We start from the raw sequence: 14,600 nt of genomic DNA on the forward strand, positions 1-14,600 counted from the left end.
AACTCGAGCTAGCGGAGCAGGGGGAGGGCGGACGGATCGCAGAGGAATTTGCAGTTTCCGGGAGGCTGGGGAAGCGACCCCGAGCACGGCCCCACCAGGACGCAGCCCTCCAACACGGCTTTCCGGGTTCCGCAACTCCGCGAGGACAGACCGCGCGCCAGCCAGGGGGTGGCGGCGCCTCCCCCACCTGCGGCCCCGCGGGGAGGGGCTCAGCCGGGCCGGCGGGCCGGGGCGGGGCCGCGGGAGGCGGGGTCGCGGGCGCACACGGGCCGGGCCGGGCCGGGCAGGGAGGCGGCGGGCGGGGCCCGGACGGCCGGGTTGAGCGGCGGCCGCAGCTGCAGCAGGACGGCCCGCCGGCGGCTCAGAGCCGCACGCCGGGAACCTCGCGGGGCGGGCGGGCGCGGCACCCCTGCCTGGCCGCCTGCGCCCCGGGGAGGCCGCCCGCGCGCGACGGGGCCAGCAGCATGAGCAGCGGCTACAGCAGCCTGGAGGAGGACGCCGAGGACTTCTTCTTTACCGCCAGGACCTCCTTCTTCAGGAGAGCGCCCCAGGGCAAGCCCCGCGCTGGCCAGCAAGTGAGTAGCACGCGGCGGGCGCTGCAGCCTGCGCCCCAGAGCTCCGGGGGTCCCGCCGCCCGGGCCCCGACGCTGCGTGTCTCGGCGGGGCGCTGCGGGGATGCTCGTCGGGGAGGAGGAGGGGGCCGAGCTGTGGCTTCTGCTTTTTTTGGGTCCCGGGAACGTGCCTGGAGCTAGTGCATGTGGGCGTGGGGCTTTCTGAGCGAGGGAAGGAGGAGGAAGGGCGGGGAGGCTGAGGGCCGGCTCCTGCCTTCCGCGCCAGATGGCCTCTGCTGCTCCGCCTCGGGCCGCCGGCTGCGGGGAGCAGTTCTGAGCGCCAGCAGGCGTCCCCGGGCCACTCCCCGCGTTTCCCCCTTGGCGCCCCGCGGGGTCAACGGTCGGGTCCTCGCGCCCGGCCTCCCCGGTAGTCGGCTCAGTGGCCTGTGGCCCCCTGAGTGGTTCGGGCGCCATATGATGTCGGGGTGGCAGCGATGACCTGGCCTCCCCGCTTCCCGGCCCGGGCGCTCTGGAGGGGAAGGGGCGCCGGGGGCCACGGGCCCGACCGTAGTAGGCGCTCGCTAAAACCGAGTGGTTGCGGGATTCACGGCTGCGCGTTTCCTGTACAGTTGAGGTGCCCAAATGTTTTGCAAACAAGCTCCAGTGCTGGGTAAAATACTAGTCGGCGGGGACGAACCTTTAGCCGGTTTCTTCCTTTTTTGGAGGTAGCACGCCGTGGGAAGCACGGCTTGAGAAAAGCTGGGAAGGGAACTTGTGCCAGTTTCGCCGACCCGACCCGGGCAGAGTGTTTGAGGGAGGCCTTCCCGCAGCGGCGCGCGTCGGCGGGGCGAAGTCTGGCCCCCTGGCCCGGGAGCCGCACCGGGGAGCCGGGCCAAGCCGGCCACGCTCACATCAGATTACCCAGGGCTGTAATGGAACAAATTTGCTGCTCTTAGAAAACAACAGGCGCGCACCAAACATTTCTTATCAGACTTTATCCTGGAGACCAGAAGGAAGAAAAATCGTTCAGGGGATGAATGATGAGATTTTGTGTGTGTGAGTGGTAATCTGTCAGGGTGTCCTTGCCAGACCTCTTAAGATTAACCATTTCTGAGGTAAAATTTCTAAGATTCTGGAGTTCTTCTAGTCTTTTCATCCTCTTAAGTCCCAAACCAGAAGGGGGAGAGGGGATGGTGAAGGGTAAACTGAAGTCAAGTGCCATTATTCAGTAGCCACAGTTAATCTTGAGTGAAGTCCTGGTGCAGGAGTTGTCCAGTCTGTATTGTGTTGAAGGCTTAAAGCCGCCCTATTTACTAGTCACTTTGGGGGATCTCTTATTTTCAATAGAATGTGCTCTTATGGCTTGAGGTGTCTCTGAAGTTTGGAAGTCGTAAATACCTCTTCACCCCCGCCCCCATCACTTATGGGAAAATTGCATTTCCCTGCGCTTTTTTCACTTTTCTTTTCTTTCTTTCTTGGACTTCCCTTTTTTTTCCTTCTCCACTTGTATTTTCTCTTTCCATCTATGTTGCTGTTACCATGTGATGTGAAACTCGTCTGTTTCCAGAGGTGTCTACTAATGTACAGAAAACTTGCTGGTTTTTGGATTCTCTAGGTGTAAGATGCTCCTTCACAAGAGCCAAAGTATCCAAATTGGAATTGTATGAGAATCCTTCAATGCTTTAAAAAGTAAAGACATCATTTGTTTTCTAGGTTTATTCACATATAGTGTCTCTATGTTATGTGCATTAATTTATGTAGTATTCATTTAGAATGTATGTATTATACTCATGTACTATTGCTTATTTAGCATTTAGAACTAATCTAACATTAATGTATATTTTCAAGTGTTGTGTTAGAAATCAGGACAGTCAGACATAGTTCCTTGCCTGAAGAGTTGTATTCTGAAGCTTTATTGCCTATATATTTCTCCTTCTAATATAACACATGTAAGGTGCTGAGTTATGAGAGTTATTTGCCAGGTGGAGAAAGTGTTCTAAATTCTGAATTTTAGCGGGCATTTTCATTTATTTAAAGAAATGATGTTGAGTGTTTACAATTCTTTTTTTTTTTTTTTGTTTTTTTTTTTTTGAGACAGAGTGTCACTCTGTTGCTCAGACTAGAGTGCCATGGCGTCAGCTTAGCTCACAGCAACCTTAAACTCCTGGGCTCAAGCAATCCTTCTGCCTCAGCCTCCCAAGTAGCTGGGACTACAGGCATGCATCACCATGCCTGGCTAATTTTTTCTGTATATATTTTTTAGTTGTCCAGCTAATTTTCTTTCTATTTTTAGTAGAGACGGGGTCTCGCTTTTGCTCAGGCTGGTCTTGAACTCCTGAGCTCAAACCATTCACCTGCCTTGGCCTCCCAGAGTGCTAGGATTACAGGCGTGAGCCACCATGCCTGGCCTATAAATCTTGATAATATTTGCGAACTAAGTAAAACTTATCATAACTAAGTAGTATTAAAAAACTAAGTAGTAGTATATAAAAACTAAGTAAAACTTATCATAAATGTAAAAGCAAACCACTATTAATATAGGACATTTTTTACCCAAGGTTAGTAAGCCTTGTTTTCTTCATTTTATTATGCTGATTGTAAGAACAGGGTAAGCACTTCTGACATACAGTGTAGTAGTAGTGAAATTTATCTTTTCTCTAGAGAGGTGGAAATAGAGGTGTTGCCATAAGGATAATAGTGATTTTTGTTTTCTTTTGATATTGTAACACCCAATAGAAAAGCTAGGAAAATGAGATTTCTAGGACTCTTGAAAATATCCGGAGAAATCAAAGTGTTTGTAGTTCATGCAGGATGGGGAAAAAGGGGCTGGGGGAGGACTAGATATTTCTTTCTTCTCTTGCCAGACAAGGGAACATAGCCCAACTTCTTTTCATCCTCCACAATAACAAAAACCTTATAGATATAAAGGTTTATTTTGTACCCTGTTCTCTTTCTGGGGAAAAAAAAAAGGAGGAAAAGGGTTAAAAACCTGCATAAGGGATGTAAAGGGAATGGACATATGGCCTTTTTGTGGCAGTTTGAATGTCATGTGTATTACGGTATCGCCAGGGCCTGGACCAGTACCTGACACACAGTAATTGCCCAATGAATACTAGTTGAATGAATGAATGCTTTCCTGGTTTGATAATAATTCGACTTTTCTTTCTTTCCTTTCTTTTCTTTTCTTTCTTTCCTTCCTTCCTTTCCTTTCTTTCTTTTTTTTTTCTTTTCCTTTCTTTCTTTCGATGGGTCTCGTTCTGTCTCCCAGGCTGGAGTGCAGTAGTGCCATTGTAGCTCATAGCAGCCTGGAACTCTTCGGTTTAAGCAATCCTCCCTCCTCAGCCTCTGGAGTAGCTGAGATTATAGGCATATGCCACCATTGCCCAGCTCTTTTTTTTTTTTTTTAAGAGATGGGGTCTTACTGTGTTGCCCAGGCTGGTCTCAAACTCCTGGCCTCAAGTGATTGATTTTCCTGCCTCAGCCTCCCAAGGTGCTGGGTTTATAGGCACACACCACCATACTTGGCCAATAATTGGATCTTTACAGTTTTCAAATATATCATATCTTACAATTCTCCCAAGAACCGTCTAAAGCATTAACCTAATGAAAGGTGAGTTCTTGTTTAGTGATTGTCTACGCCCCACACTTAGCAGGAAGGCTGGAACTCGGGTTTTCTGACTCAGATTCCATTCTCCTTTTTGTTACTTCTCAGCTATAAAAATAATTTTAAAATTCCATTTTCCATTTGCAAATATGGACATCTATAATTTAGGAGTTTCTTAAAATTTCACCTCCCTGAAATGCATATATTGTCATTACAGCATTCATAATTCATGTTTGTGGAATTACTGTGTTTCAAAGGATCTACCTAATTGTTCTGCCAGAAATGTAGACAGTTCTGTAATTCAGAATTTGCCTTTTTTGATTTCCCAACAAAATCAAATTACCTGTAAATACAGGATACATTCAGATTGCCAAAGAGTACAAATGTCCTAAAATTATAGAGCATGTCTTCTCACTTCTTAGCTACGGTGATTACTTTTCTTCCTGAGCCTTTGGCAGTTAATAGGAATAAGGATATGAGACACTGTTTTCGCTTTAGAGATAGAATAGACAAAGAAGTCTTGAAAAACTTGAAAATGTCTTCTGAATCACCCACACTTTTTAAAATCTTAAAGCCTGTGTGACTCCAAACAACAGGCTTCAAATTCTCCCTTTGGGTTTTCTCTTTATTGTTTAGATATTTTTGTGGCTCTTTATTTGGTTGTATCTTATTGCTAGAATCAACGGTAATGAGTTGTATTTTTTTATTTGCATTTCCATTAGAAGTTTTGAAGGCAGATCACTGGGGTAAAAGAATAATAGCGGTTTATAACATCAAAGGTATTTTGGTTATATTAGCTTTTTATACTAATGTTTAATCCCCATAATATTGGATATAAACATTCCCATCAGCCATTTTGACTAGTGCAAGGTGATTTGTACATCTTGTCTGCATGTCTGATAGATTCTTTTCTTACACAGTATTAATCCATTGGAATCTTGTGTTTGTGTGAGCAAAACTCACAAAGGCATATTCCTTTAACTGAATTTCAGAAGAAAATTAGTCTCCAGTCTTCTGTAATCTCATATATGAGCAATACACTCGTTATTCCGTTTCTTCTTCTGGCTAACTTGCAAGATTTGGAATTATTTGGATAGCAGTGACACAAAACATTTTTGAAAAGAAAGGCTAAAAATATCCAATAATGTGGTTATTCTGTTTAGACTTCCTTTGGCAGTCAGTGCATGTCATACTGTTAACATTCTTTTTCTGGGAGAAAAAAACTCAAGCTGACCAAATGCTTTCTAGTTTGGCCTGATCACCAGCTCTTAGCCCTGGGCACAGCCCTTGCTTCCCCCACCAACCCAGCGTAAATAGCTGTGTTTCCATCAAGGCCCCAGTTTGAGACTCGCTTTTCACTCCTAATTTGGCCCAAGGCCATTAGCTAGCAGTCCCTCTTCCAAAGGGATGGTGAAAAGACAAAGTAGGATGTATGATAGATGCATGCAAAAGAGCTTCTCTTATGTGACATGTCTTGGAAAACTTTGCCTGTTTGCATCCTCATCTCACTGAAGAGCTTCATTGCTTAGCAGGACATTTTTATTCTCATGGTAAGCAAGCATTACTGATATTACAAGGCCCAGCTTGTTGTTTACCCTCTGATGTAATGGTCTTTATTTTTATTTATTTTTGTAATAGCCTTTAGATAATAGTGTATCACTGGGACTGTAGTCATATTAGCCTTCTCTCAATTCCTTTCAGGATGCAAGTTTTTTCCCCATCTCAGAACTGTGGCCTGGAGTTACTTCCCTCCATTCTCCTTCATATATCAATGTAAATGTCATCTTCTCAGAGAACCACCAATCTGAAATAGGCACCCCTCCCCTCTTAAAGCCCTCAGTTCCTTCTGTTTATAGCAAAAATTATAATTTGTTATATTTTGTTTAATGAGGACAGACATTAGCATGTTAAACTAGCACATAAAATAAATGCCTGAGTTTTAATAGGTGCTTTACTGAATGAAAGCCTCATTTTGGATGGATGTCTCAGTATCTGGTACTTTTAGTTTTTTGTTATATATATATATATATATATATATATATATATATATATATATATGTATATACACACGTATACACAGTTTCTTTCCTTCCTTCCTTCCTCCCCTCCCCTCCCCTCCCCTCCCCTCCCCTCCCCTCCCTCTCCCCCCTCTTTCTTTCTTTCTTTCTTTCTTTCTTTCTTTCTTTCTTTCTTTCTTTCTTTCTTTCTTTCTTTCTTTCTTCCTTTCTTCCTTTCTTCCTTTCTTCCTTTCTTCCTTTCTTCCTTTCTTTCCTTTCTTTCCTTTCTTTCCTTTCTTTCCTTTCTTTCCTTTCTTTCCTTTCTTTCCTTTCTTTCTTCTTTTTAAGTGATAAGGTCTCACTTTGTCACCAGGCTGGAATGCAGTGGTGTGATCATAGATCACTGCAGCCTCCAACTCCTGAGATCTAGTAATCCTCCACCCTCAACTTCTTGAGTAGCTAGGACTATAGGTTTGCACCACCATGCCCAGATAATTTAAAAAAAAAAATTTTGTAGAGACAGGGTCTATGTTGCTTAGGCTGGTCTCGAACTCCTGGCTTTAAGCAATCTTCCTACCTTGGCCTCCCAGAGTGCTGGGATTACAGGCATGAGGCACTGTACTGCACCAAGTCCCATTTTCCAAGCTAGATCATAGCCTTCACAACATCTTACAGGTAATAATCATTTAAAATTGGATCATACTGGTAATATCTGTTGTTACGAGTTTGGCATAACTCAGTTTGTGTATTTTCCCCTTCATTTAAGAAAGCTCATCATTTATTCACTTATCCATTTTGTTGATTGCCTATTATCTGCCAGACACTGTTCTATGCTCTGTGGATAGGGCTATGAACAAAACAAAGCCCCTGGCCTCATTCAGTAATATTTTTAAAAAGCTTACCCAATAGACAAAATATCTCTTTAATTTTCCTTTAAAGGGTTTGTTTCTTTATTGTATTTAAGGAACTTTGAACTGTTGATGGTTTTTTAGGAACACATCTATTGTGTAAAATGTGGTAAAGCCATGCATCTATTGAGATGAAAATGTTTGATATGTAAGTGTATCCCTGTAAAACAATTATAATTTCTTTATTGCCGTCTCTGCTAAAATATAGCCCATTTCTCTAGCATAAACTCAGAGGGTAAAAAATAAATAAATAAATAAAATGTAGCCCATTTAGTCATTGGTAGATGACTGCCTTCCAACAGAAACATAATCATCTTCAAGGATAGAAAATGCATCAAACGCCGGGCGTGGTGGATCACGCCTGTAATCCTAGCATTCTGGGAGGCCGAGGTGGGCGGATTGCTCGAGGTCAGGAGTTCAAAGCCAGGAGTTCACTTGAGCCAGGAGATTGAGGTTGCTGTGAGCTAGGCTGATGCCATGGCACTCTAGCCTGGGCAACAAAGTGAGACTCTGTCTCAAAAAAAAAAAAAAAGAAAATGCATCAAACCAATTTAATAACTCTCATGAAAGTTAACCAGAAAATTTTCAAATCTGGTTTATTTTCCAGGTCCCCCCCCCCTTTTTTTGAAGGTATGGAGGGGATCTCAGGGTCTCACTATATTGGTCAGGCTGGAGTACAGTGGCTATTCATAGGCATGCTCATAGTGCACTACAGCCTCTAGCTCCTGGGCTCAGGTGATCCTCTGGCCTCAGCCTCCTGAGTAGTCCAGATTTTTCTTAATAACTTAACAGTTCTGATGTGGCTAGCAGTACTAGTCAATGGCTTTCATTTGCTTGTTAATTTTTTTAATGGAAAGGGCCAGATAATGCTCTAAGAAGGATATCAGAGCCCATAAAAATGATTACATTTTGAAATATATGTAAAAATATTACAGTTGGTTTTGAGATAGAAGTGACCATCCTAAAGATGTTCTGTCTATCCATAATTAAAGTGAAAAAATAAAAAAGAAGAAAAATAAAATAGTTAATATTATAAAATTATAAATTTCATTTTTAAATTCTTAATTATATAGTTGTCACTAGCCACATGTAGTTATTGAACACTCAAAATGTAGCTAGTCTGAGTTCAGATGTACTGTAAGTGTAAAATATATGCTGGATTTTTAAGACCTAACTACAGAAGAAAGAAAGAATGTAAAATATATGACACTAATTTAAAAATACCAATTATGTGTTGAAATGGTAACATTTTAGATATATAGGGTTAAATAAAATTAATTTTACCTATTTATTTATTTATTTATTTATTTATTTATTTATTTATTTATTTTGAGACAGAGTCTCACTTGTTGACCAGGCTAGAGTGAGTGCCGTGGCATCAGCCTAGCTCACAGCAACCTCAAACTCCTGGGCTCAAGCAATCCTTCTGCCTCAGCCTCCCGAGTAGCTGGGACTAAGGGCATGCGTCACCATACCCGGCTAATTTTCTATATATATTAGTTGGCCAATTAATTTCTTTCTATTTATAGTAGAGACGGGGTCTTGCTCTTGCTCAGGCTGGTTTCGAACTCCTGACCTCGAGCAATCCGGCCCGCCTCAGCCTCCCAGAGTGCTAGGATTACAGGCGTGAGCCACCGCGCCCGGCTTCCTATTTATTTTTTAACATAGCTATTAGAAAAGTTAAAATTATACACATGGCTTGCATTATGTTTCTGTTGAACAATGCTGCTTGCTACACAGAGCAGGTAGTCCTTGCCAAGCCTTTGAATCTCCATTGACTTGGTGGCTGCAGATGGATGGATTGAGGGGGGGGTGTCAGGCAGGCAGGCTAGAAAGATGTGTGTGTGTGTGTGTGTGTGAAGAGGAACTTGCCCTTTACTGTTGGGAATCTTTTCTTCTTAGCCTATCTTGGGTCACACATACCAGCACTTAAAGGTTGTGAAATTTGTGTGGGGAACTTCCCTCTTTCACATGTGGGCCAATAGGATAAATCTGACCTAATGGCATTGTCAGTGCAATTCTACCTTCAGTTTACAGAGAGAATCGGGCTCATACTTCATAGATTATTAAAACAGCAAGCTTAATACGCATTTTATAGACTGTAATTGCTAACTGCTGCTACATGGTTCAGTCAGCTAAGAATAATTTAGTAATTATATATTGCAGCACTCAGTTCTCTCTCCAGATGCTAAACAAAGTGAGATAATTAGAGGAGGAAAAGGATAAATTTGGGAATTGGAGACCAGAAGAATAGATCTAGAAGATCTTAGCTTCAACAGATTTAGAAGATAATCAACAAAGTGTTCACTTGAAATTAGTACAGGTTGAGTGTGTATGTATGCGTGGGTGTGTCTTAAGATTGATGAGGGTAGTTTTCTTCATTTCTCAAGTATTTATTGAATATTAGCAATGTGCTAGGCTAGGTGCTAGGGATTCGGTGGTGAACAAAAGATATTGAAATCTGCCCTCATGGAATTTGGTGTTCTGTATAGGTTCATCTGAGTTTGATTACTCTAGATATCTTATATAAGTGAAATCATACAGTATTTGTCTTTCTGTGACTGGCTTAGTTTACTTAGCATAATGTCCTCAAGATTTATCCATTTTGTAGCATGTGTCAAACTTTCCTTTTTAAGGCTGAATAATGTGCGTGTGTGTGTGTGTGTGTGTATCACTCTTTATTCATCCTTCCATGGACATTTGGGTTGCTTCTACCTTTTGGCTATTGTTAATAATGCTGCTATGAACGTGAGTGTACAAGTACCTTTTAGAGACCTTTCTTAGAATCATTTGGGATATATAAGCAGAAGTGGTTTGCTGGATCCCATGGTAATTCTATTTTTGATTTTTTTAAGGAATACTGTACTGACAAATTTGAATCTCGTATTTAAACCTAGAATTATGGGATACTGTTGCATGATTTCAGCTATTATTCTGATGTCTACATCGTATTTTATTGAATAGGCATCATCCCCCAAATATTGGAAAATTTGGATGTTTCTAATTTTTGCTACTATAAATAACACTCTAGTGAACATCTTGAGCAGAAAACCTTTTCAATTATGGATTAATTTTTTAGGGTAGATATACAAAAATGGAATTTTACTGATTATGAAGGTGTGACCATTTTTGTGGCTCTAGTTACATATTGCCAATTTATGTCTATACTTTTAATCAGTTTCATCATACTTCCATTGGATATAGTTGTTAAAATAAAGAAGAAAACTTCAATGAGTAAATTCACCTCTTATTTAATTTGCATTCTTTTCTTTTAATCAACAGTGAATTCAATATTTTTCTACACTTCTAAGTAGATTTTCCTCTGTGTGAGAATTATTCATGCATGGCCTTTGACCATTTGTCTATTAGGTGGAAGTCTTGAGAGAGCACTGCTCTTGAGTCCTATGCATATTTAACTGGGTAGATGGTTCTCCTTTTTTGTGGTCAGCCGAACTTCATGTTATTTTTTGACTTGCACTGTTTGTACCAAAGGGACATTACATACTCTGGCATTTTGAAATACTTCAGAATATGTTTCAGGCTGACATCACTGAAACTCAGCAAAATGCTTTGCTTGTTAGTCCTGTAGTTACAGCATAGGAAAGGCATTCCTAATACAGCATCACCGTGAATAAACGGTGGAATACAGAGGGTGGGGAATTGGATGGTGTGTCTTTTATTAATCATGTAAAATAAAAAAGGGTGACTGGAAGTTCCTGTTTATCTTTGAATTTCAGTAAATTTAGGGCCAGTTTTCTAACTGCTCTGGTAGAGTTCAGGGGGAACCTAACTTTTATCTCATAAATACACTAGGTATTGAAGAAGAACAGTAGGACAAACTGCTAGAAACCCCACCCACCAAGAGAATTTATGCTGTTTACTTATAGGCTTATCGTCTTTTGTTGAAAAATTACAGTTAGGAAAGAATCTGGCATTAACATCTACTTTAAGCTTTGTTGGTGCCTTTGTAGAAATTGTTGCTTATTATTATTCTTATACTCATTAACTTCTAATTTGCCTGGTTTAATTTTTTTCTTCTTTCAGAATATTTTTGTCAAGTGAATTTTTTAAAAAGATGTGAAGACTTATTTCTGACTTTATGATAAATTATGAACCCTCCTTAATATTCACATTCTTTGTTTTTATTTTTTTAAATAGGATCTTTCTGTGTTGCCCAGGCTAGAGTGCAATGTGGTGGGATTCATAGCTCACTGCAGCCTTGAACTTGTGGGCTCAAGCAATCCTTCTGCCTTGGCCTCCTGAGTGGCATCCTGCCTATAGACACGTACCGCCACACCTGGTTAATTTTTCTTATTTTTTGTAGAGATGGGGGTCTTGCTGTGTTCCTGAGGCTTATCTTAACTCCTGGCCTCCCAAAGTGCTGGGATTGCAGACCTAACCCACTGTGCCCAAACAAGCTTACTCTGAAGATTTCCCACAAATGCTTGTTTTGAGGAATCTTTTTTGACATTTTGCCAGCAATATCATAGAAATTGATGTGTACGTGATATTGTTCTCAAACAGCAAGACAAAAACAAAAGGTTTTATGAAATTAGAAAACAATATAGATAAATGTATTACACAGGAGGAAAAGTACCAATACTTTTAACTACCAATACTTTTAGCATTCCTTAGTGTTTTACAGTTAATGGAGCATTTCAAGGGAATTAAAATTCAGTTGATTTTATTGGACTTTAATGCCAGTGAAACTTTGAGATGAGGAATCAACAAGTTTTGTCTACTTAGTCCATAAGCAGCTGCAGGTTTCATGGCATGTAAGAGGTAGATTCAGGGGTACTTTGACTGCAGTGAGTAATTTCCTAGCTACGGGAAAATGTAAACATTATGTAGATGGTTTAAAGAAACAATAATATTTTATCCATTTAAGGTCTGTTTCTGTTTGCTTAAACAGGCTTGTGGATTGCTTTTTTCTTGCCAGTATTCCTTTGGTGGGAAGGTACTGCCCTTCTAGATCTTTGTGAAGTTGAAAATTGCTTTCTTACTTTTCCTGTGACCAGCTTTCTTACTTTCATGTGGCACAGTCGGTTAGCGTGAGTGAGGTGCTACTGCCTGGCTGAGGTTAGATCCTTGGCTGTCCTTTTGGTCTCTGCTAGAAATTTGTTCTATGAACTGTACCCAGATAGGTATTCCTGACATTTGAGAGACAGGATTTGGACTGGTCATATAGGGGAAGGAGTACCTCTCAAAAAGGCAAACCTAGCACCAATATCAGCAAGTTAACTTAAAATTCGTTCCTAATAGGTGTAGCTCTGTTACATTTTTTAAAAATTAACGTTACATCTGATCTTCTTCAGTTGAGGTGAGGGCTACAACTTAATTAATATTGGAAAAGGAGGGGGATTAGGTTTTGTTAGGGGCTTAAAGGATGTGTGTATTCTTAATTTCTTCATTGATTAATTGTAAACAGCTATGTAGGGCAGCCTTAGTTTAAATCAGTGGTAGATATGTTATTTTGGGCAAGTCATTGTACCTCTTTAAGCCTAGTTTCCTCTGCTGTAAACTAGCTGCGTGTCTGGCAGGTAATATGCTTTAATAAATGTTAACAATGGTTATTTTTAAAAGATCCTACTATCTATGAACATATACCTCTTTTCATGTGAGGGGAGTATGCCATCTGGAGAACTGACTGTGGTTGAGAGATTTTTAAGTATACTAATGCATAGACCAGCTAAAGAAAGATGGCGGGAAATTAGGTGTGTCTCTTTGGCTTTACTAACCAAAATGAATTGGGAGTCTCAGTATAATTGATCTGGAAGGAGCTTCAGTCATTCCTGGAGGCTTAATTTTTTTTTTTTTTTTTTTAACTACTTGCCATATCACTGTGGTGCCTTTGTTTTCAGGTAAAGGAACTGACGAAGCCTGAGGCCACCTAATCACAAATCTTTACCAACTTCTTTTCCCTTTAAAGCAAGCTGCCCCAGTTGAAAAATAGTGGTCAGGCATATGAAAGTGTGGTTCTTTTTGCCCAAGAGTTTATGTGTAAGTTAATGCATTGTACACTGGGTTTTTTTTGTTTTTTTTTTTTAATTTTTAACTTCCTCTTCTCTTCGTCTCTTATCTGCCTCTGACCACAGGATCTTGGCTGTTGAGTTCTGCTCACTGCTCACTTGACCCAGTGACAAATCCTGCGTCTTCCTGGGGGCTTTCCTTTTTCCTCCAGATGGTCTTGTGCTCATTGTTTAGGGACTTAGTCACTGTCTTCTTCCTAGTTTTCTTGAGATCCAATCAAATAAGGAGATACATGCAAACTTTACAACATGCTGCTGCTGCCCTTAGAGTCCAGTTCCACGTGCTGTGGCCGGGTTCCCAGCCCCTCCCATCTCCCACCCACAGTGTCTGTCCCAGCTCCGAGGGATTTCAGGGTTGCTGGATGCTTCCACAGTTGTGAAACAAGCTTGCTTATGCTTGAATGCAGGCATTAAAAAAGCTCAGTGAGTCATGTGATCTGTTTGGCCAACTCTTCAGAGTTCATTTATACTCTATAAACTGGTATGAGGTTTGGAATCTGGTGGGAAACCTCTTCCTGTGGGCCAGATAAGCCTTCTGGGCAGCTTCCCCTTGGTTTGACTGTGTGTTTTGCTATTGTGAGTATTTTTAATAGCCTTTTAAAATTTTTAATTTGAACTGTAGTGTTATTTATATATTCTTATATAAATAATACTGTCATTATCTAGTTAATTCATATAAAAGGGTTGGAATAGTACCTGGCATATAAGTACATGTTCAATAAAGATGAACTTATTTCTGATGGTATTAAAATTATTAATTAAAACAATTGGGTAGGAATTTTTACTAAGGAAATACGGTTTAGTAGAAAGGGCTGGGGATCTAGAATTGGGAGACTCTTAGTTTTGGATCTGTCACTTACCACGCTGTGGGAGTTAGAGCAGGTTCCTTAATTAACTTCCTTGAGTATCAGCTTCTTAAACTTTAAGACAGGTACTGTGGAGAGGTTAAATGAGAAATGTGTGGGGAAAGTATTCCTAGGTTATAAATTGTCACATATGGACAGGTGCGATAGCTCATACCTGTAATCCCAGCATTTTGGGGGGCCAAGGCAGGAGCATCTCTTGAGGCCAAAAGTTCAAAACCAGCTTGGGAAACACAGTGAGATGCTGTCTCTAAAAATAAAAATAAAAAACAAATCAAAAGTTTGTTATATAATCATAAGCATGACAGCATCACAGGTATGTTTAGAGACTAATGTAAAATTGTTTTCTACTTTTAATCCTGTTGCATTTAAATTGATTATAAATTCTCAGCCTATTGTGGTGTTGGAGGTGATGCTTGATAAATAGTTGTTGAAAGTGAATTTATTCCCCTGTCTCTTCTTCACCTGTTTTTATCCGTGAAGTGGTGATTTGTGTTTGGGGATTTGAAAAATTGATATCTAAGCATCAAGTTTAAATTACTTTATGAATCGATTGTTGTGTTGACAAAGCACTCTGATGCTTTGGAGAAAGGTGACATTCCAGCTCATTGTTGGTTGCATCAGGGAACTTGAATAAATTTTGTTTGA

The 14,600-nt window shown here is 41.0% G+C and overlaps 1 protein-coding gene across 1 annotated transcript in view; it reads left to right on the plus strand.

The window, feature by feature from the left end:
* Positions 1–282: 282 nt before the first annotated feature.
* RASSF3 (Ras association domain family member 3) overlaps positions 283–14,600 on the plus strand; it is a 72,264-nt gene continuing 57,946 nt past the window's right edge. The window contains exon 1 of the mRNA XM_012782391.2: positions 283–575. Within this exon, the coding sequence (XP_012637845.2) occupies positions 465–575 (111 nt within the window). The 5' untranslated portion in view covers positions 283–464. The remainder of the gene's footprint in view (positions 576–14,600) is intronic.

This window comes from Microcebus murinus, chromosome 10 (assembly GCF_040939455.1).
Source record: "Microcebus murinus isolate Inina chromosome 10, M.murinus_Inina_mat1.0, whole genome shotgun sequence".
Taxonomy (NCBI): Eukaryota; Metazoa; Chordata; class Mammalia; order Primates; family Cheirogaleidae; genus Microcebus; species Microcebus murinus.